This window comes from Chinchilla lanigera, unplaced genomic scaffold (assembly GCF_000276665.1).
Source record: "Chinchilla lanigera isolate Chin_1 unplaced genomic scaffold, ChiLan1.0 scaffold00013, whole genome shotgun sequence".
Lineage (NCBI taxonomy): Eukaryota > Metazoa > Chordata > Mammalia > Rodentia > Chinchillidae > Chinchilla > Chinchilla lanigera.
In genome coordinates, this window is record NW_004955414.1 from 29347663 (window position 1) to 29370968 (window position 23306).

General features: G+C 42.8%; 1 protein-coding gene across 1 annotated transcript in view; it reads left to right on the forward strand.

The window, feature by feature from the left end:
• Spon1 (spondin 1, extracellular matrix protein) overlaps nt 1–23306 on the forward strand; it is a 295302-nt gene that overhangs the window by 167417 nt on the left and 104579 nt on the right. Inside the window, exon 6 of the mRNA XM_005380330.2 lies at nt 16364–16512. Within this exon, the coding sequence (XP_005380387.1) occupies nt 16364–16512 (149 nt within the window). The remainder of the gene's footprint in view (nt 1–16363; nt 16513–23306) is intronic.

A 23306-nucleotide genomic window follows, 5' to 3' on the forward strand; every position in this document is an offset into this window, starting at 1 on the left:
AGAAATGAGTGCCCACACTCCTATACAGTATAGTTCTGGAAATATTAGCCAGAGCAATTAAACAAGAGAGAGAAAGATAAGAGGAATAATGATAGGGAAAAAAGAAGTGAAATTATCATTATTTGCAGAAGACATGATACTGTATATAGAAGACCCCCAAAATTCCACCAAAAGGCTAATAGATTTAATAACTAAATTCAGTAGAGTAGCTGGATACAAAGTCAACACTCAAAAATCAATAGCATTCCTGTACACAAACAACACTGAAAAAGCCATTAGGGAAACCACACCTTTCATAATAGCATCTTAAAAATGAAATACTTAGGGATCAATCTAACAAAAGAAGTAAAGGATCTATACAGTGAAAATTACAGTACTCTGAAAAAAGAGATCAAAGAGGATTTCAGAAAATGGAAAGACATTCCTTGCTCATGGATAGGAAGAACCAACATGAAAGTGGCCATACTTTCAAAATTGTTGTACAGATTCAATGCAGTTCCAATTAAAATATCATTAGTATACCTCACAGATCTAAAAAAAATTCCTAAAATTCATCTGGAACCAGAACAGACTTAGAATAGCAAAACCAATGCTGGGCAACAAAGGCAAGGCAGAAGGCATCACAATCCCTGACTTGAAATTATACTACAAAGCTGCTGTGATAAAATCAGCATGGTACTGGCAAAGAACAGACCTGAAGATCAGTGAAACAGGTTAAAAGATGCACATACAATGACAAATACACTCACCTACCTTATGTTTGACAAAGGGGCCAAATAACTTCACTGGAAGAAAGATAGCCTCTTTAATATATGGTGCTGGAAAATCTGGCTTTCCACATGCCGAAGACTAAAATTAGACCCATGTCTATCACCATGCACTAAACTAAAGTCAAATTGGATCAAATATCTAAATATTAAAACAGAAACACTAAGTCTACTAGAAGAGAAAATAGGTAAAAATCTCAAAGACATAGAGGTAGGTAGAGAGTTCATGAACAAAAACCAAACTGCATGGGAAATATTTCAAAGAATCAACAACTGGGATCTCATTTTATTGAAAAGTTTTTGCACATCAAAAGAAATCACCAACAGAGTAAAAAGAAAACCCAAGCGTAGGGAAAAAATTTTAGCCAACTGCCCCTCAGACAAAGGACTTCATCTAGAACATAAAAAGAATTTTTAAAAATCAGACCCCCCCCAAATTTAAAGACCCAATCCAAAACTGGGCATCTGAGATAAATATACACCTCTCAGATGAAGAAATACTAATGATAAATAAATATATGAAAAAATGTTCAACATCATTAATCATTCTAGAAATGCAAATTAAAACAACACTGAGGTTCCACCTCACCCCAGAAAGAATGGCTATCATTAAGAAATCAACCAATAACAAATACTAGAGTTGCTGTGGGAAAAAAGGAACCCTTCTCCACTGCTGGTGGGAGTGTAGATTGGTGAAACCACTGTGAAAATCAGTGTAGAAATTCCTTACAAAACTAAGATTAGAAGTCCTACTTCACCCAGCTATTCCCTTTCTGGGTATTTTCCCAGAAAAATTAAAAACATCATACCACAGCAATATATGTGTGCCCATGTTTATAGCAGCACAATTTGTCATAGCTAAATTTTGGAAACAACCCAAATGCCCATCAACTGAGGAATAGATAAAAAAAGATGTGGTATTTTTATGTAATGGAGTATCACTCAGCTATAAAAATTATAAATTCAAGGATTTATAGGTAAATGGATGCAACTAGAGGCCATACTCATAAGTGAAATAAATCAGACCCAGATGTATAAACCTTATATTGCCTCCCTAATGTAAGAACCTGAAAGAGTAGATAAAACCCAAATGCACAATAGATAATATAAAAAGGAAAGAAATTGCTCAAAGGAAGGAACAACTGAGATGAGGGAAAGAAGAAAAAGAAAGAAGGCAATATATATATATATATATGTATATATATATATATGGATAGCTAGGATAACTGTACCGCTGTTATCTTGTAGTTTATTGAAAGGAACAGTTAGTGCTTAAATTTTGTTTTTATTTTGACCGGTTTTGCATGCTTATATCCGGTAAGCTGAGCAACTAATTTGAAGACAACAATATGAAATATAACAACCATTGGTAAATTCCAACCATCTTGTCTAGTGAAACTCTGTATCATTTCTAATGTTTCTTTTAATTATTATTTTTATTCTCTTTAATTGTTTGATCAGTTAAATTGCATTCTTACATCTGGTAATGTGAGCAACTTCAGTGAAGATAATAATACGTAATATAACAACCACTCCTAATTCCTATCATTTTGTTTTGAAATCCTGTATCATTTTTAATGTTTTTGCTTTGTTTTGTTTTTGTCTGTGATGTTGGTATTTTACTACTGCTCTTTTTCTTACTATTCTCTTTAAAATAAAAAAGAAGTGAGTGCCCAAACTACAACCCAAAACCCACTTATTTATTGCAAAGTGCCAACACTGCAGTTAAACCTAAATAGAGGTTTTAGTTTAGAAAAAAATAGCTCATACATTAACATCTATCGTTTTAAAATAAAAACAAACGACATATGTGCCATAGTTTGCCACTACTGCTCTAGTGCAATGTCAAATAGAAGTGATGATAATGGGCTTTCTTATCTTGTCTCAAATCTTACAGAAAACCTTATGATATTCACCATTAAATATGGTTTTTGCTATAGCTTTTCTGTAGATATTTTTATTCCAGATAAAGAAAGTTCCCTTCTGTTTTCAGTTTGCTGAGTTTATTTTTTAATATAGCTGGATGGTCAACATTATCAAACATTTGTTCTGTACCTATAATTAATATGATTTTTTTCTGCTAATGCGATAAATTAAATTGATTGAATTTGGAGTGTTAAATAATCCTATGTGGTTGTTATATGGAATTAATTTTCTAAATAGCTGGATATATTGCTGGTGTTTTCATGAACAAGATTTAGCATCTGTCTTCATTTTACCTTCAATTTTGGAACAGATTGTTTAAAAGTCCCAGTCCAATTCCTCTTTTGTCCTACATTGAGCAACTTGGTTAAGTAGACTGTGCTTCTATTATTGTCTTAATAAACTTTCCCCAGAGCTTCTCGCTCCCTTATTGGCAAAAGGAAAAGCTGTCCTAAAAACAAACAGTTATGAGCCAAATGCCAGTTCAGCCACTCACTGGCAGTGTGTCCACTGGCAAGTTACAGTGGAGCTGTCTTCTTTTCAGGGAAATGAGTTGAAGAAAGAAATTAGTGCATAAGCTCACCAGGCACAAGTTGGTGCTCAGTTATTTCTATTCCTCCCTCTCTTCTGCCTTCAAACACAGAAGAAAAGAACATCATCTTATTTACAGGGCTTGCTGACAGAGTTAAGATTCAAACCTGAAGAATGTACTAAGAGTACGGGGGAACCTCCATTTCTGTTACACTCTAAAAAGCAAAGCAAAGTTATTTACTGCTCTTACTAAGCTTTTAAATACAAGTGCTTAGATTTTTAAAATTAGATCAACATTCCTAGAATTTATCATCCAAAGTGCTACTTATCATCTCTTGGGCTTTAGAATCAGGTGTTAATGGTGAATTAAACATCTGGAAGCTGTCCAGGAGCACAGCCTCCCTCCCGTACATAACAACGTCTATGCAGAGAAGTCAGCTGGGAAGGACAATTTTCAGGAAGGTTCTCTTCTCCCGAGAGATCGTTCTAGTGTGACTTGTCAATGCATAACCCTCCAACCAGTCTCTACAGTAGCAATGGAGAGGAGAGTTTAGATGTGCTCTGAAATTCATTCTTCGTCTCTAAACTGAGAATCAAGTGACTGAAGAGGCTTTAGAGATATAAATCAAGAGTCAGAGATTCCAGGAAAAAAAAATTGGGCTGAGTCCAAATAAAAACCAAGAGCCAATACCCCAGTGTTATCAAGAAGCTGGATAGGTGCTATCTTATTTCACCGTCTATAATCTCCACCCCAAGAGCTAATTCTAGTGACATCCATATGTGACATCAGAATGACCTCCTTACATGGTTCAACCTGTAGATCCTTAGTGAAGCAGAAAGATCATGGCCTTAAGTTTGGTTGACAATGGCAAGTCTCAGCCCTGCTACCTCCTGGCAATGCAGTTCCCTAATCTGTAACATGGGTCTGGTGACCTGCAGGGCCACTGTGAGGATGGGAGGATATTAGCTAACACCCATGAACTGCATGGCACAGAGAACATGTGATGATACTGACATTGATAACGATGGCAACAATGGCAATAATGATGATGACAGTGACAATAAAGAGAACATGGCTAGCTTTAGATGGAAGAATGGTGACAAATCACCTGTATACTACAACAGAAAGTAGAAGAGCATCCCCAGCTGGCTCTGGTCTAATCTTCACAGTTATTTTATACATCCTTGGGTTCAGATACGTGATCTTAGATGAGCAGTGTCTCAGTTTGGGTTCCCTAAGAGCAGAACCTCGGGTGAGATCTGCAGGTTAATTAGAAAGTGGTAGAGGATGCCGGGGAAAGCAGTAGGCAAAGAGTCGGGGGGAGGAAGGACCATCCCAAGAGTGAAGTCCCCGTCATCAGTGTATTTCTGAGAAGTGCACCTGATGACATGCAGAACACCTACCCCCAAGGCCCAGGGCTGCCTACAGGAGCACTAAATTGCCCACATTCCTAGTTACTCACTTACTGGTCGTATGGACACTCAGAGATTCAGACAAGGGCATGAGTCAGTGAACAGGAGGAAGTGCAGTACACTTGTGGACACTCACCAGCAGTGTGTGTGCTCACACCTACTCGCCACAGAGCCGCTAACATCCAAGGTGCAGAGAGGGTATGTGATGGAGGACACAAATGAGAACCGCTCCAGGCCAAGTCTTACTCTAGTGCAGTCTCCTCAAACTGCCTGCCTGCCACATGTGATGACAAGAGTGAGAGAACCGTGTCCCTGGTAGTGTCCAGCCTATTCCAGCCCCTCTTCCTAAAAGCAGCGACCTACACAGTTGGTCTTTGTACCCCACAGTTCTCAGATCTACCCCAAATTCTAGAGCTATGCTGCCCAATATGTTAGCCAGTAGATATGCATGGCTATCTAAACTTAAAGTAGATTCAAATTAATTAAGATGAAATTCAGCTCCTTAGTCACACTGGCCGTATTTTAAGAGCTCAGTGATCACTGTTGGCTGGTGGCTACAGTGTATTAGTCAGTGGAATATGGAACATTTCCGTCTTCACAGCAAGCTCAGACTCCTACTCTATGATGAGTAAACCTGGGTCCAGATTTTGGCTCTGGTCCTCCCTAGCTGGGTGGCCCTGGGCCAATCATTTTATATTTCTGTACTTTATTTCCTAGTCCTTAAAATGGGCTTGTTTCAAGGAATGTATAAAGCATGTAATAAAGTCTAGTGTTGATTATTATTTCCCATTTCCCAAGGCTAAGACAGGCAGTTCTTTTAAAGAGCCTCCGGCCCCTCTTTTGACCTCGATTTCTTGGAGTTCATCTCTGATCTCCTGCATTGTCCCTTGCTCAGGATATGTATGTGTTCATATGACCCCAGGTCTCCAGACAGAGCTGTCGTTTTTCCCCTTGACTCCTTTTCAGCTTCTTGTCAGTTCCCACCCTGACTGCAGAGCCGGACCCTGAGCCATGACCCCCAGTTTATCCCAGGGTTCCTACTGTCTGTCATTATGCCTGACTCATCCTGCTGCCCTTCTCCTACCCACTCAGTGGGTACCCCTTATTGCCAGCTGCTGTCTCAACCCCAAATAAGCTGACCACACCGCTTGGAAAATCTTCTAAGATCTTTCTCTCCTCAAATGGATAGGTATTATATGTCCTAGTTTTCTCCTAGTCCCTGTGTCTCCTGGAGAAGTAAAATTGTAATTTAAAAACTAACCATTTGTTGACTTTTTTATATACCAGGAACAGTGACATAGGTTTCTATATGGATTTCCTTTTGTAACCCTTTAATAGCGATGACAAACATTTTAGAACTTTGAATGATAACAAAGAGCCCACTGTGTCATGCAGGCATGTGTACCACAGGCTTGCCACCTTTGCCCAAAAAGAAGATAGGTACCATTATTACTCCCATTTCACAGACAAGAAAATAAAACTTAGGGAATTTAAGCAGCTTGTTCAAGGTTAAATCCTTAGTATATGGGGGAAACAGGAATGTGACAGTGGCCTCCAGCCACATTTCTCCTTTTTCTTTCAAAACATTTGGAAGAAAAATTAAAAATTGCAGCCGTGTTGCATCATAGGTGCAACACGGATGAATCTCAAATGCACTGTGCTGAGTTAAAGAAATCAGACTTAAGAAGCTATCTACTCTTTGAGTCCGTTTATATGATATGATAGAAAAAGCAAAACTGTGGGGACAAAAAACAGGCTCTAAACAGGGTGCAAGGTGGTGGAATGGGATTGATTACACTAGGTCACATGGGAATTTGGGGGAGTAATAGAAATATTCCATGTCTTGGTTATGGTAATGTACCTGATTGCAAGTTTGTCAAAACTTGCTAGACGGTACATTAAAAAGAGTAACTATTACCAAATTCGAAGTATGCTTTTGTTTTAAAAATGGGAAGTAAAGAAGCATAATAATTTTCCTGTGATTATTGCTGCTAGCAATTGTTTAGCTGTGGGAATAGAGAGGAGTGAAAGTCAAAGTGTTAAAAACTCAATAGAGGAAATGAGCTGAGGTGGGAGCAGAGGTTTAGCCTGCAAGGTGAAGAATTCAAGAGCTCAGGCTGACTTTCTTGAAAAGGCTGGAGGCACAAGAAGACAAAAGACAGCTTTTGTAGGATAAGAACTCTTGATGGTAGTGTTCTTCACCCAAACAGAGAAAACTTGAACCTCATTGCTTAAAAGAAGCTCTTCAGTGAAAAAGAAATGCAAGGGGCGCTGTACCCATATATTTACCATTTCCAGTGCTCTTCATGTCTCCATGTAGATATGAGCTGCCATCTGTTTTCATTTCCCTTCGGCCTGGAAGGGAACTTCCTTTAATATTTCATATACTGCAGATGTGCTAGTAATAAATTCACTCAGCTTTCATTTATCAAAAAAATGTTTTATTTTGTCCTTATTGTTGAATAATATTGCTGCACGATAATAGAATTCTAGGTTGACAGATCTTATTTCTTTTAAAACTTTAGAGGTATTGTTTCATTGTCTTCTGGTTTGCTTGGTTTTTGAGTTACACAGTCATGCTTTCCTTGGTTCTTCTAAATGTAATGTCCTTTCTGGTTGCTTTTAAGATTTTCTCTTTATCTCTTACTATCATATGGCGGTGTCTTTAGGTTTCACTTTCTTTATTTATGTTGGGTTTTTTGTTGTGTTTTCTTTAAGCTGTATTTTCTTTGCTTTTATCGTTTGAGGTTTGGTGAGTCTCTTGGGTATGTTGGTTAATAATTTTTTTTTTATTAAACCAGGGGAATTTCAGGCATTACTTATTCAAATATTTTTCTAATCCAGCCTATCTGCTCCTGGTAGGACTCTGTTTAAATCACTTACTTTTATTCCATAGGTTAAAACTCTAGTTTGTTTTTTGACCCTTTCCTACCCTCCCCATTTTTCATTTTGAATTACTTATGCTAATTTATCTTTCAGTTTACTAATCTTTTCTTTTTTTTGTCCAAATATAGTTACATTTTTCAGTTGTAGGGTTTATTTGCTTTTCAAAATAGTTTCTATTATTATGCTAAGATTCTGCATCTGTTCATTTATTATGTCTATCCTTTCTTTAAATCCTCGAACATATTGATAATAGCTGTTTTATAATCCTTGTATATTAATCCCAGCACATCCATCACCTCTGGAACTCTTTCTATTGGCTGTTTTTCTACTATCTTGGGTCACATTTTCTTCTATACGTGCTTAGTAATATTAATTGTATGATGAGCTTTATAAAGGCATCATTACCAAGCAGCTGTGTGGATTTTTTGTCTTCCTTTAAAGCGTTTGGAATTCTGATTAAGCAGATGGTTAATTTACTTATGGTTCTGCTTTATTTCACTTTCAAGGTTTTCTAAGCTGTGTTAGGTTTGAAGCCCTTACTTTGGAGCTAAAGTAGTTTTACTACTAAGCTGTGACTTTACTAGGCTCACAGTTGAAAGCCATCATCAAAGCAGTCATCAAAGCTTCTCTACTATAAATGGTTAGAAGCCGTATATCGCTGCATTGTGTGACCCCTGTGATCTCCGTTCAGCTCTTAGCTCCTCAGTAGCTATTCCGTAGCAGCCCTAGTGGAGTCTCACTCTACACGTGTGCAGCTTAGTTTTTGATCAAGGACTTGAGAGGATTCCTATGTGTATTTCTGAAGATTATTCTACATGCAGTCCCCTCTTTTCTGGTATTCTAACCCATAAATCTTACCTATCCCAGCAGCCCCAAATTCCTGTCTTTGCCTCCTCAATCCTGGCCAGTTTACCATACTCTCCTCTACCTTCCTGCACTACAAACCAGAAAGTGTCCCCAAAAGAAATCCAGGGCAAACATGGAATCTTCTCTTGTGTTTCCCTTACTTTTGGGGATCATAGTCTTTTGCTGTGTTCCAATTTTATAGTACTAATGTTCAGAGAGCTAGTCCAGTGCCATTTATTCCTTCAGAGTCAGAAGCAGAAGTTGAGTGGCATATATAGATTTGGAGATTATCTGTAGATAAGGTCATCTTAAACTTTACTTCACGCTGCCTTCAAGGCAAAATCAAAGACTTCTGTTTGAGGCATTCATATCTCTTCATGATCTGCATGGATTTCTGGTCTCATTGCAGGTCATTTATCCATACAAACACACATGAACATGCACATGCACACATGCACATATGCACACTATTATGACTCTTTTTTTTATACCTCTGCTTTTGTAACTAACTTTCCTTCTGCAAAATAAATGCATAAATAACCTTTGCTGAACTCCCTATCTACCTGCTTCTACTCATTCTTCAAATTTTATCTTCACTACCATCTCCTCCAGGAAGTCTTCTCTGGTTCCCTTTCTTTGTGCTTTAAAACTCTGTTTCTGCCTTTGTCAAAGTAGAGTCACATACACACAACTGTACTGTAATTGCCTGTTAGGATCTGGTTTTCATGCCCTTCCCTTCAAGCTCCAGGCAACATCTCAAGGACAGGGGCCAGGCTACCTCATGTCAGAGTTGGTAGATCTTTCGGCAAACTTTCTATATAAAGGGCCAGATAGTAAATATTTTAAGGTTTTCAAGGGAAACATCCTCTGTTGTAACTACTTGGCTTTGACATTGCAGCATGCAAACACCCATAAACAAAACACGAGCAATACATAAAATACAAATACAGGCAGGTGTAGCTTAATGATCCCTGGCTTAGCACATAGTAAATGTCCATTAAATGAATTAATAAGATAGAATAGTATCTTAATCTTGAAGCCCTCAGGATATGGGAAAACTGTAATTAGTTTCTGAAAGTGCAAGGTTTTCCCAGGAATAGAAAGGTGATACTTCTCTTGAAACCTTAGGGAAGAAAAATAATGATAGCTGCATGAAGAAATCTGAAAGGCAGAAAACTGAGGAATTTCTGGCTTAATGGACAGACCTCCTCCTGCAGGGGTTTTGCCATACTGGAACAGGGTCCTGAAAATCACAATGGCTGGGTCAGAGGGAGCCCCTGAAGCAGCCACAAGCACAAGGAGCAGGACAAGCTGTGTCCTGGGAAGCACACAAGGGAGAACCCACAGAAGCCAAGCTCTGTGGCCAAACTCAAAGCATCGGGATTCAGGCAAACCAAGAGCCTGTACCTAAGGTGAGACTAACAAGGCCAAGAGGAAAATGACAGCCAAGACAACACTTATGAGTAGAACTGGCAAATCTACATTTTTCTGTTGGCCACTAGCCATGTGGTACGTAGGTGAGTCTGTGAATGAGTTAACCTTGATCTTTTCAGAAAATTTAAGTGACAAGGTCATCTAGTAAGCTATAGAGTGGGAGGGTAGAATAAATCTAGAAGCTGGAGGAACACTATTTGGTATAGCCTCTACAGCAAATTTGGGCCCAATTAAGGCCCAAAACAAGGATTTGCTGAGAGTGCTGTGGATGAGACTGAGGTTGGGTTATAGAAAGTTGCAGCTGTCCAATCACTAAGGCTAAAGGACATTTTCTCGCGATGCACTATGAATTAAGGAAATGGATGGGAAATGTTTTTAGGACCAGGACTGGCAGGGGACTGAACACTGCACACCTGTTCTATTAAACTCTCCAAAACAAATAGAGCCCATTGCTTGTGTACGCATGTATACAAAGAGGTTCATTATAAGGAATTGGCTCACCCACTGATCGAGGCTGAAGAAGCCCCAAATATGCAGTTACCAAGCTGGAGACCAAGGAAAGCCAATGGTACAGTTCTAATCTAAGTATGAAGACCTGAGAACCAAGAAGGTGGACCATGTAGTTCCAGTCTGAAGGCCAGTAGGCTGATGACTCAGGAAGAACCCCTATTTCAGCTTGAGTGCAAAGGCAGTGTGGGGAGAACAGTTCCCCAGTTTGAAGGCAGTTAGGCAGCAGGAACTTCCTCTTACTCAAGGAAGAGACAGTCTGTGTTCTATTAAGATTTTTAACTGATGAGCTGGGGATATAACTCAGTTGCACAGTACCTGCTTTGCAAGCATGAGGTCCTGAGTTTGAGCACATCCTGAGCACATCCACCTCAAGACAGCAATCTGTTTTACTCCATCTTCCACCTCAGATGTTAGTCTCATACAGGCCACTCTCACAGACATGCCCAGAATAACGTCTGACCAAAAGCTTGGCCTCCCCGGCATAGACCATTCAAGTTGACACATCAGAATACCCATCACAATTGCTATGCATAGGACGCCTCAGGGAATCCACCTCCGTGTAGGATGCCTTCTGCAAAGTGACACAAAATTTTGACATGGCTCTTCTCTGATGCACGCTGGCCTCTTAGAGATCTTTGTGAACACTGGTAATTTATCACTAGTGATGACAAGAGAAGAGATGTCAGGAAGGGTGCTGTGCTGCATATATTTAAATGCATCTCCCTAGAATGGCTTTTTAAAGGAATGTACCTGCTTGGCCATCAGCATCTGAAACTCACATGTCTAATCATTTCTTTCTACCAGTTTTCTACTGCCTTTGGGCCTTGTGAGCCCCATCCAAGATACTGGAAACAAAAGTCTAGCCCCAGATATGTGGAGGAGTTAATGGGGGCATGTGAAACCAGAGAGTATGAAGGAGTTAGCAACAGTCTTTGCTTCTCTGCTTCTGCCTTCTAGAGCTGAGGCCCCAGTATTTCATGAAGGACCCCAGAGGCTGCCTCCCTGATTGTTTTTCATGAAGGTCATCCTTTCTCCCATGCTTCCTATTACCTGGGTCTTCTTTTTCTCTCTTCCATTATTTCCCATGGCATAGTGAGACCCAATGATCAACTTCCTTCCTCCTGGCTCAGTGGGGTCTGCTTACCCACCTCATTCTGCAGGGTTCAGATGACTGAGTTCCGTTTAGATGACATTCCTGTCATCTGCACCTACTGGTTCTAAGGCAGACTGCAACCCAGCCACTCAATCAGATTCTTAGTAGTTACCATGCCTTCTAGAAACTGGTCTGTGTGTATCCTGCCCTATTCAGAGTTAATTTTATTACCCAATGTTTATTGATCCATTTTATGTGCCAGGCACTAGTCATTGTTTCACAGACTTCAGCCTCAGAACAGCGCTGGGATTCTGATCATATCACTCTACCTACCTTACAGATGTATAAACTGAGGCTGAGATTGAATGACTTGTTCAGCCTAGGATGTTTCATAACTGAGGCTAGAATACATGTTGGCCTGATCCCAGAAACAAGAGTTTTAACTACTTCACCAAATTACCTCCCAAGATCTGCCCCATCTTTCATCTCATTGGCTCATATTCCTGACTCTTTGTCTGCACTTCCTCTGCTGCTACCCTTAGTTACAGCCTATGCAACAGACACAGTGAAGTTGACGGGCCTCTGGTTTGGTCTTCTCTCCTTTGGACCCTCTCCTTACTTTTGGGTGTTCCCTGCTGGACATATGCTACACTGTGGTAGACAGTAACTGACTTCAGTACCACTGATATGACTTTAAATCCTAGCATCTTCACTCACCCGTTTCTGTGATTTTGGTTTAACCCACTTAACCTCCCTAAATTCAAGTTTCCTCCTGCAAAAAATTAGAATTATGATAGCATCTATGTCAAAAGAGTTTTCTTTTTGAATGTTTAATAATAAAGTTCAAATCTCTGGCACAGTGCCTGGCACATGGCAAAGGTTCAGTCAGTGCAAGGTTCATCATTCTGCCCAAAAGGAAACCTCCATCATGCTTCCTCCTTGCCGAATGCCACTATCCACAAGGGGCACTCAATCTCTCCACATCTAGTGCTAACTTTCTGTTTCATCTGATTGCCTTGTCTTCTAACTCTCTGGTCTACCTCATGGTCTCTTTCACTTCCTGACCTCATAGTGGCGATGTAGGGAAACAAGCAAGTGGGATAGAGTCAGCTAGTACTGCGTTTGCAGCTCAGATTTGCCCTCCCCAGTTCTTTCAGCTTGGGCAGGTTCTTTAAACCCTCTGGGTCTCAGTTTCCTCATCCAGAACATGAAGATAAGGTTGTAGTGAGGATCTCATACAGAAAAAATCATCCCAAGAGGTGCTTGATCCTCTTATGTATGTTATTAAAGAAATTCCTTTTCCTGCCAGTCTCCCCACCTGGCCTGCTGTCCTCCCTTCTGTCTTTCTCAGTCCTGGGGAGCCCTCCTGCTCATCCATGCTCCTCCACTTTCTTTTGGATTTGTCTTGTGGAATTCCTGTAGAGCTTTATAACTGAAAGAACACAGACCTTTGTTTTGTTCAGCTCTTTTTGGTTTTCACAGTTCTTTCCATAAATCAGTACAATTAATTTGTACAACTCTAGCAGGTAGTCCCATCTTGTAAGTATTAACCCTGTTGTTAAAAAGAATGTGGTGCTGGCCATGCAGCTGGGACTATTTTTGCATAGCCTGCCTGAGGCCCTGGATTCAAGCCCCAGCACTGTGTTAGGGGCAGGGAGCTGAAGCCCTGCTTGCAGGATGCAGGACTGATTCTTGGGCACAAGGGGAGGCCTGGAACCAAGTCTTCTGGTCTTAAGTCAGCCTGCCCCTCCCCCAACCATTTTGCCCCTGAGGGACTGCCACTCACCTGTCTTAATATCTATTCCAGTGTTACAGTTATTTTTCCACTGGTCCCTACATTGTCCCCTCTAGGGAAGATGTAGTCTTAAGGCTCCCCCTCGTCAAGTGCTTCGCACATGTCTGTCTTTTGGCTGATGCCATTAAATGTGTTGAAATATGAATTAATGTGTTCTGTGGAAAGTCGTTGCAGGAAACTAACTGTTGTATTGGCTAAGAAGGCTGAACTGGAACAATGAAATTGTATTCCAGAGTAAGAGCCTTAAAGACAGCTCCTACTGGTATACCTGCTTCTTTGTACTCATGCCTTAGACTTTGATTCCTTGGATTTAGAGAATTTGGAGTTAGCCATTTCATCCCCATGTTCTGCATTCTTGTCTGTTACATCCCTGATGTGCTGGATTGTAATTAAGCTGCTTATCCAGCTGTTTCCCCCAACTCCAGCCTGTGAGTCCTTCAGGGCAGATGCCATATCCTATTCCGGTCAGTGTCTATGACCTGCTACTGTGCTTGGCACATAGCTGATGGAACTTGAACAAGTAACCCAGAGATAGCCAGTTGGGTTCCCCTTGTAGCCTCCATGGCTGTGCTTGTCTCTATTCTCTTAATATGGCTCATACTGTACATATTCTTATCTCTTCTACTGAATTAAGGTCAAGTTTCATGTTTCGTTCATTTCTGAAAGCCTTCCTAACAATGATGAAAAAAAAGAAGCCAACATTACTGAGTGCCTATTTTGTGCCAGTAGGGATTTCACATATATTATCTCATTTTAAAAATAATTTAATTTAATTCTCATAATAGGCCAATCAGCTTGGCATTATCATCCCTGAATTACAAAAGAGAGGGCTGAAATTCAGAGAAAAAAACATAATTGAATTTGACCAAATTTATACGGTTAACAAGTGACAATGCTAGGACTTGCATCCCTGTCTGCTGCTCTAAGAACAATTCCTCCCTTTTATCATGTTGTTTTTTGTTTAGTTTGGTTTTGAGGTACTGGGAGTAGCACCCAGGGTCTCACATATGCTAGGCACATGCTCTACTGTCTTTTATTTTTTAAAAGCATACAGGATAGCTGGGTTCTTTAACCTAGCAGATGTCAGGAACGCTGCTGAACTGAGATTTAAATTTAATCTCATTCAGTCAAATCTATGCACGTCTCCTCCCTGATGCATCAGGCACATGTACTGCCACCTTCCCAACTGGCTGCCTGGAAATGCTTCTGGAAACAGGTGCTGAGTGTCCACAGTGCAACCAGGTACAGCACTGGAGAGAGACACCCCACAGTCTAGGGGAACAGCAGACTGTGACCGGCATGGGTAATGTGATCCGGCAGCAGGGAGGCAGGAGACGCACGCTTAGTCAGCCCCAGGTGGTCTTATGAGGATTCTGAGTAAATCGTGAAGGAGGACTGAAAGCTGGCCAACCCAAGCAAGAGAAAGGCGCCATGGGAACAGCACATGCTGAGTCACTGAAGTTCAGAATTGCCGCAGGACAGCCTGGAGCAAGGAGGTATTTCAGTGAAATGGCACGGGGGTACAGGGGGTGCCACAACTAGTTGCCTTGTGTTCACATCATGAACCAAAGGTCACAACAAGCTACCAGGCCTTGCCCCTACACAAGTATGCTCACAGCTTGAGTTGACAGCTAAGACATTCTACAGGCCAGGAAATGAGCTAGAGAAATAGCTGGCAGCGTTTCCATCTATCTTTAGGGGTATGAGACATAAATGTGGAGTTTTCATTTGCCTGATGTGAAGGAAATAATGAGTAAGCAGTTGGGCAGACACACGTCGTGACGCCATCTGCCTGGGTTGGGATGTGCTGTCCTCGGTAGGCCAGGAGAGTGCAGCCTGCCTCCGTACCCATACTCTTGCTGTACCCCTGGAGCAGAAGGCCCAGGTGTAGCAATGGCAGCTGTGTAAAAGGACAAAGCCTTATTTGGAATTCCTTCTGTAGGTGGTGGGATGGAGGGAGGCATTCTATACACACTGGGTCACAGGTGGATAAACCAAAACTGTCAGTTGGGTTCACCCAGTTTACATTTTCCCCTCTGCTGTACTTGAAAGTGTTTTTTTTTTTTTTTGAGACTTTGTAAAACTAAAGAATGGCTGAAAATTGAGTAAATCCTATGATGAACTGTACATGGCTTAGTCAACAAGAAACATGGATGCATCTGCATTCGTTGCACGTAAAAACAAGTTCAGTATGGTGCTGGGGTTGACTTTGACAAAATCCTCAAGTCAAGTCATACCTTGCTAGTGCCTGGGTCTGACACTGATTCTCCACTCTCTCAGGTTGCACACTAATTCCCTCCTCACATCCACTACTGCCACCATCCCCTATATCATCACCAAACTGCCATGGACTGGTCACTTCCACACATCCAAGCTGGCTATACCACACTTAAAGTACAGCTAGGCTGCCTGCCCCTCACCCTGGATTGTACATAAAAGTCAGCTGAAGAGAACCATGTTTAGTGCTGAGAATTACCTGAGCCTGTCCCCACCACACCCCTTAGCTTTTGCTCTTTGCTTACCTCCCAGCTCTCCACTCCAACTTTGCTTGCTCTCATGCATTCTTCACACTGCTGACTGGGTGATTTATCTGAAATTCAAATGAAATCATGCCATTCCCCTGCTCAGAACCCTTCAGTGATTTTTCAGATCCTTCCAAATGACATCCAAACTCTTGAAGCATTTAGAGCAAGGCCACTCATGAGCGGGCTCCTTCTACCTCCCTGGCATCATCTCCTAACTCTCCCATTGACAGCTTATGACACAGCAATGCAGAATTACTGACAACTCACCACACATACGGTATTATTTAATGTTTCTGGGTCTGCCAGAGATGGCATTCCTTCCAAGTTCTACCTTACACATCTGATCAGCTTTTCAAAATTCTCTCAGTTGTCTACTCCTCCAAGACCCTTCCAGACAGAAGGCATGCATAGGCTGCCTCTGTGCCTTGTTCAGGCATCTGCTGTTGACAAGGCTGCACGTTTCTCAGGCTTATGGTTAATAGAGACTCTGCCTTATCCCTGGATAATGCTGGGTGTAAGACAGAATAGCTTCTTACTCCTGGGTGAATCATCGTCCAGTTACCCCTCCTCTCCATTATGTAAGGAGCTTACATTTCAGCCACAGCACCACTGATATCTGCCTCTTGATTGACTTTCCCAGGTCGAGCCAATCACTGGTCTGCAATCATTGGTGGATCCCACTCCAAGAATTACGTGCTGTGGGAATATGGCGGATATGCCAGTGAAGGCGTCAAGCAGGTTGCAGAATTGGGGTCGCCAGTGAAAATGGAGGAAGAAATTCGACAACAGGTAAGAACAAAATCAGATAATAACCAAAACTCAGAGACACCAGCAAAAGCATCAAACAAGTTTCAGAACCGGTGAAAATGGAGGGTGAAATTCAACAACAGGAATTAACAGTCACAGATCAGCTAAAATTCAGAAATGCAGTTAAAGCAACCTTCCAGTTTCTTTTCCAGAAGCTTGAAACTTTCAGGGCAGTGTGGTGGGAAAAGAATCTGTTTGCTGAGTTTGGGGGCCTTGTGCTAAGTAGAGCATGGGACACAAATGCCCATTGTGATGTCTCAAATTTTTCCTGACTGGATTTGTGTGTTCTTTGGCTTATGCTAAACGCTGCTGCTGTTGTCCTATTGTTGGAATGCCATGTCTCTGGTCTCCTGGGAGTTGCCGCAGTGATTTGTGGCTTTCTTACTACAGTTCTTGGAGGTGGAGAGGGATACTCAAGCTGTCTAAGGCAAATTGCCGCTTCCAAAAGTAACCATTTGTGTATTGGCACACGCTTTTTGCAGCTATGTCTTGAGGTGTTTGATAAATTAGCCGGTCATTACTCACCATCACCATGTCCTGAAGCGTCCTCTGTGCACCGTGTCGTGGGGCCCAGGAGGCTTCCCATTGTCTAAGCCCCACGATCTGTTTGGCTGGCAGTGTCTTTGTCCCTCATCAAAAGCCTGATCTGACTGGTACCAGAGAGGCTACTAAGAGGATCTTGGAAGAAGAGCTGCAGTTTTTCAGTGGTGGTCTGCTGTAGAGAGGCCCCCATCCGGCATCCACTGTCACTATGCACAAAAGCCCCTCTGGCCTGAGAGAGCTTGGGGCAATCACCCCTCATGGCCCACTAGGTGTTCTGGAGAAAGGAGGAAGGAAGAAAACTGTGCTTGCAGTGCAGTCCTGTCACAGCCCTCCTTATGCTCCTGTCCCACATCTCCTGAGATGATACAGGAGGCCCCCGTGTCCTGCTGTGTGCGCTCAGGAACCTGAGCAGTGTGACAGGGTGAGCATAGCCAAGACTACCAGCTCTTCCTTTTGGAGCTGCCATCTGGATTCCAAGCTCCCACAGATCTTACCAAAGCGAGGGAGGCAGCAAAGGTAGTGCTCTATTATAATCTGCTGAGGAATCCTTTTGGGATCAGAGTTGAAAAAAATGGCCAAGAACAAACTTATGTTTTTTATTTGATTTTTTTTTCCATGAAAGAGACTTTAAAAGTTTGACCAGATGTTTTAAGATTATGTGCTTTTCATCACAGGGTTAGCCATCTAACTACTCTGTTCCCCTGACACTGGCTGCCATGCCTCACCTATGACGTCACTTCCTCCAGCCACAGAAAAGTCATGGGGGCTCCATGTTGGTGCTGGTCAGTCTGGCCTGTCTGGGATCCTCAGGGTTCACATTTCTGATTCTCAAGCATGGAACTGTAACCCAAAGGCCTGGCTCTGTGCTGTGGGATGTTGAAAGCCATTTACTACAAATAGTAGTTGAAAAATTAAAGTTTGCTAATAAATTAGATCAAGATCCTGGGCATCGTCATAATAACACCAGTGTCACTTGTTGGCCTTCATGAGGGGTCTCTAGAGAGGAGAGAAGCATGCAAGAATTACATAAAATTAGGACTACTATACCAATGAGGATTAACTGTCGCTTAAACAACAGTATAATGGTTGACAACTTATGGAGGGGACCCCAGCCTTAGAATGTCCCTCTTAGGAAAATTTTCTTTGCTTGGTATGATCCTAACCAGAATGCCTGGGGTTGCACTAGTGTCTGCCTATCCCAGCTGGCTGATGTTCCTGATATAAAGTCAGCATAATAAGCTTAATCATGGGTTCTGCATAGGGGAAGGAGCATGTATTAGTGTCTATCACCGCTCTTCTGGCCCCCTAGGTGCTGGACTTTTATTGTTAGTTCCCCTCGTGTTAGAGCTGAGAGGGCTGTAGTATTATTATCCGAGTTCTGCAGATAAGGAAACCAGGGCACGGTCACAGAAAATTCCAGGACTTCAGCCCAAGTTTGTCCGGCTCTAAAACCCATATACAGTGCAGTATCCTCCCTGCAGATGTAGAATCTGCAGGGCACAGTGCAAACCTGGAGCCCTTTGTTCAGTACTTGTAAAAAATTTCAACATGGTGAGGCTGTGAATTTCACAGCATGAGGCCCCTGAGACCGTGCAGGTCACCCTGCCCACAAATCTAGCTATGCTCATGCTCCCGCCCTGCCCCACACAGCTGCCCTTTGGAGACCTTCTTCCCACCAGCCTCGCAATGGGTCCCCTGCAAGCAGCGCTTCCCAGCTCCTACAAATGTCAGTGAGGGAGAGTAATTTCAAAGTCCCTTTACTTCCAAACAATCCATGGCTCTAAATATTGTTCCTGCAGTCACACAAGTTATATTTTTCTGTAAGTCAGGTAAGAAACAACATGAAAAGGAACACAAATATGAATCCTCGTAGAATATAAACGCATCCTCTGTTTTTTTTTTTTTTTTTTTTTTTTTTTTTTAAACGCATCCTCTGAATAACCAAGGGACTTGTTTGAAAACATCTACAAACTAGCAGCGTCCTCCGCCCTTAATACCTTATATCCTTCCAGTCGCTCTATCAAAGAACCCAAGTCCAACCATGATGAAAATAAAAAGTCCCTTTCTCCCCCCACAAAAGACATTTAAATGATTACCAGCATTCCCTTCTTATAAATATCACTCAGGGCACGTTTTAAGGCATTAAAGACCACCATAGGTATTATTAGTGGTAAGTTTTAAGCTAATGGTTTTAAAAAACAAATGAATAAAAATGCTCACCCCATTAGTGGTAGAAAATTATAATAGTATTGAATAGAAATTCTCATGTTACTCGATATGAAAAGCACTTAGAAAATTAATGAAAAATTAGAGTAGAGTTACTGGCAATAAGATGCCAGTGGCTGGAGAGAGTGGGGAGAGGCCCAAGACTCGCTCCTTCTTGGGGGCATGGAGGTAAATGCTTCCTGGTGGCCACTGGGACCACGGCTGAGAGAGTGGCGCTGTGGCTACCCTGGCAGGTCGCGGATGGGTAATGCATGGGAGGAGGAAGGTCAGGGTAGGAACAGAAAGTGAACTGATGTGTCCTCTTTGCTGTGCAAACCCTTCAACTCACTAAGACCACTTGTTCTTCAGCAAGCACGCACACAGACCCTGTTTACTAGGTGTCTGCTTCTCTGCTGGATGTGGCCCAGAGACAGTGCCCCATTCACCCTGTTATTCATGCTAGAAACCGAAGTGCCAGCCTCAGTTCTCCGTGGGCGCCCTTCCTTTCCTCTGAAGTCCACTCCACCTTCATCCCCACCTGCCTGCCCTGCTAAGCACACTCACCTCTGGCTTAGATTGCTGCACCAGCCTGCCGACCTCCCTCCCCCCAGTCCTCTTCCCGTTACCATCACTGCCCCAGGGCCATCTTGATAAAATGTAAATCAGGTCATGCCACTCCCCACGTGCAATGGCTCCTCTCTGACTCCAAGGTAAAATTCAAATTCTGTGTCACGTTCTCTCAGCTGGGAACATCTTCCAGCTCCTCTTCAACGGGTGAACTCCTACTCATCCTTGAGGAATGTGGCAGTCCTTCAGTGTGCCATTCCAGGCTTTGATACCAGTTGTCTCCTTGGGTGACAAGACCTCTCTTCCTGGTCCTTTCAGCTAGTCACTGCTTAGGTGGCTCATGCCGTAGTTCAAATGCTATCTCCTCTGGGAAGGCTGGGTCTGTCATGCTCTCTCTGGACTCGGGAAGTTCTTGTGCTGCTCTTCTTCTGGGCTGACTTATCACGGTTTGTCTTCTCTGTCTCCCCTAGGCTGTGAGGCCCTCAGAAACAGCCGCTTTGCTGTTTTTCCTCACTGCGGGAGTCTCCTTTCCAAGCCCACTTCTGCTACTTTTCATGCTACTGTATTCTCTTCCATTATTAAGGCTGCTTTATCTCCTAAATAATTTTAAACATGTCCAATTGTCTTTCGGAGTATTCTACTGCCACAGGGTCTTAAGGGCTTCTTTTTCTTTTTCATTATGTTCTACCTCTTGTCTGTGTCTGTCTGTCTCTGTATCTCTCTGTCTCTGTGTCTCTGTGTCTCTGTCTCTCTCTGTGTCTCTGTCTCCTGTCTCTCTCTTTCTCTCTCTCTCTCTCTCTCTGCCACAGAATTGCTCTCTGGGGGGCTGGGGATTTAGCTCAGCGGCAAAGCGCCTGCCTGGCAAGCGCAAGGTCGTGAGTTCAGTTCCCGGTACCGGAGAAAAACCAAAAAAAAAAAAAAAAAAAGAATTGCTCTCTGGTTTTGGATTGTTTGTTCATCTTCAACTGGTCTTTCTTTTCTCCTGTGGAAGAAAACTCAGGTTATGGTGCCTTCACAGAATGACTGTCTTTTCTTCTTCTGGTCCCACCTGAGTTTGTGTCCCAGCCAGGACTCATCTGCAGCACATCTGGGGGCTGCCCTGACTCTACACTCACTCATGGGAGAGGCTGCGCACCCACTGAGTGGAGGGTGCCTGGGAAGAGGGCAGGTTTCCTTACCATGTACTCAAATGATTGATGGAGGGACTTCTTGTCCCCCTTTCATAAACTCCACAGGACTACACTTCAGAGAACCCAGTTTCATGCCAGTATGTCATTTCATTCCCGTGTGTCATTTCCCACAACTCAAAACATCCTCATTTCCCCATTCAGGGCTTAGGAACCTTCACCTCCAGCGCTGGGGCCCAGATCCTCATCTGCGACCCTGACAGCTCACCATGCACCAGCTCCTGCCCGCTGTTCTGGGTGGGAATTTTCTCCTCATTTCTGGAATCTGGCCAATTTCCCTGAGTCCAGTTGTGTGTAATTTTAGAAATGTGTCTTGTTATATGTTGTCCAGCATCTCTGTATGTGTAGAAGAATGGAGAACCTTTTGCATTAGTTCACTCCATGTGTCCAGGTGTCTACTTCATATCTCCAGCACCTAACAAATGTCTGAATTGATTTTACTAACAAGGGAGCCATGAATGTCTCATCCAAAAAACCATGAGCTTTGACTATCCAGCCATTCATGCAAATGCACTAGAGAAACCACTTCAGATTTTGCATTTCTCTGCACTCCAGCCTGCCCAGTCCATGTGAGGGCAGTGACTGTGGACATCGATTGGCTTGTCTGCATAAGGCCCTGTGTGGGTGGACGGCTTCAGCCAGCCAGCAGGATTTTCAGGCCACCTGTGGCAGGAGAATCAATAAACAAGCAGGTGTTCCTTTTTTCTTTAGTGCTAAAACAGTTTATTTGGTTCTAGGACCTACGAGAAAGGATTGGAGAATTTTCTTATCTCCTTTAAATCTTTGGAGCTAACCTATGTCTACTAAACTTTTGGTTTTGTCTGATAACTTTTCTCTAGTAAAAGCATCACCTGATTTCTGGTGTTTTCCATGAATCTTGACATGATCTTTTATCTGGTTGAGAAACACACATACACATACACACACATATATATACATGAACACACTGTCAGCTTTTATTTATAATAATAAAGCCCCATGATCTTCCATTCTTACTATAATGTATAATGAATAAATTCATTGGCTTGGAATCAAGATTTTCTGAGTTCAAATCCTGGCTTCAGCATTACTGTGTGACTTTGGGCAAGTCTTTAACCCATCAGTGGCTCGGTTTCCTCTTCTGTGAGATGAACATAGAAGTAGTGTCTTCCTTGAAGAGTTACTGTGAGGATTGAGTGAGCTGACAGAGATACAGTGCTCAGAGCAGAGCCCTGTAGAAATTTCTAATTAACTAATGATGTTACCTGTCATTGCTGTGTTTTCATTCTTGGCACGGTTTCTTCATTTGTAACATGAGGGCTTAGTCTTAAAATCTCAGAGCCCCTGCAGGAGCCAGGAAATTCAGTGACTAGTCATTCACATTCATTATGCCATTGCCCAGCTCAAGGATCCTGGAAGATGAGGCCACTGTCCTTTACCTGGTGCTCTGTCTGTGTCCGCCCCTCTATCCTTGCTCTGCACTGTCATCTCCCAGTATGCTCCAATGTTCTGTCCCAAAGTTGACCGAAAACACCTCAAGGGTAAGAGCTGTGTCCTCAGATAATAAAGGAGCTGAAACAGAGCTCTGTGCCCACTCCCTGCCCACTCCTGTGCCCATGCTTTTCCCCTGTATTGGAGCAGGCTGACCGGCATGCTCACAAGACCTAGGTCAATGCCACCTCCATCCAGGACGGAGCCTGGAGGTGGCCAAAAGTGGGAGATCATCCCCATATGACAGGACAAGAGCCAAGGGGTAGAAATATGCACCAGGCTCCCAACCTGAAGAAGGAGGTGATCTAAAGAAGTCTCTTTTAAGAGTAGGTAACAGGAACTTACTCAAACTAACTCATAACAAGAGACCGTCTATAGAGCAGAAAAGCAGGACTCACGGCATTTCTACAGAGTGCAGAGAAGTCTCCAGAGGGCTCCAACTGGAAGACACCAATCTCAGATGGCCACAGTCACTCTCCCACTTCTCCGCACCAGCCCAGCCTGTGGTCTCTTCTCAGCTCCTCTGAGCGAACCCCTTCTCCCAGCCTTTGCCAATAGTCCTGCTGTCTGGAGCGACTTGTATCTTATGTGACCTTCCATGGAGACAGCATGATCTTCCTCCTTGGCCTCCCATGGCAGCTTTGGTGGCTCTTAGCTGAAAAACAGGAAGGACAGGTTGATCACTGGACCTCCTGCACCTGGGGCTCCCCGATCAGCCATCTAACCCCAGTCCAGTCTGTGGCCACCCAGCTTCCTGCCTCTGGGCAGTGGGAATTGACAGCAGCTGGCAAAGGACATTTCAGG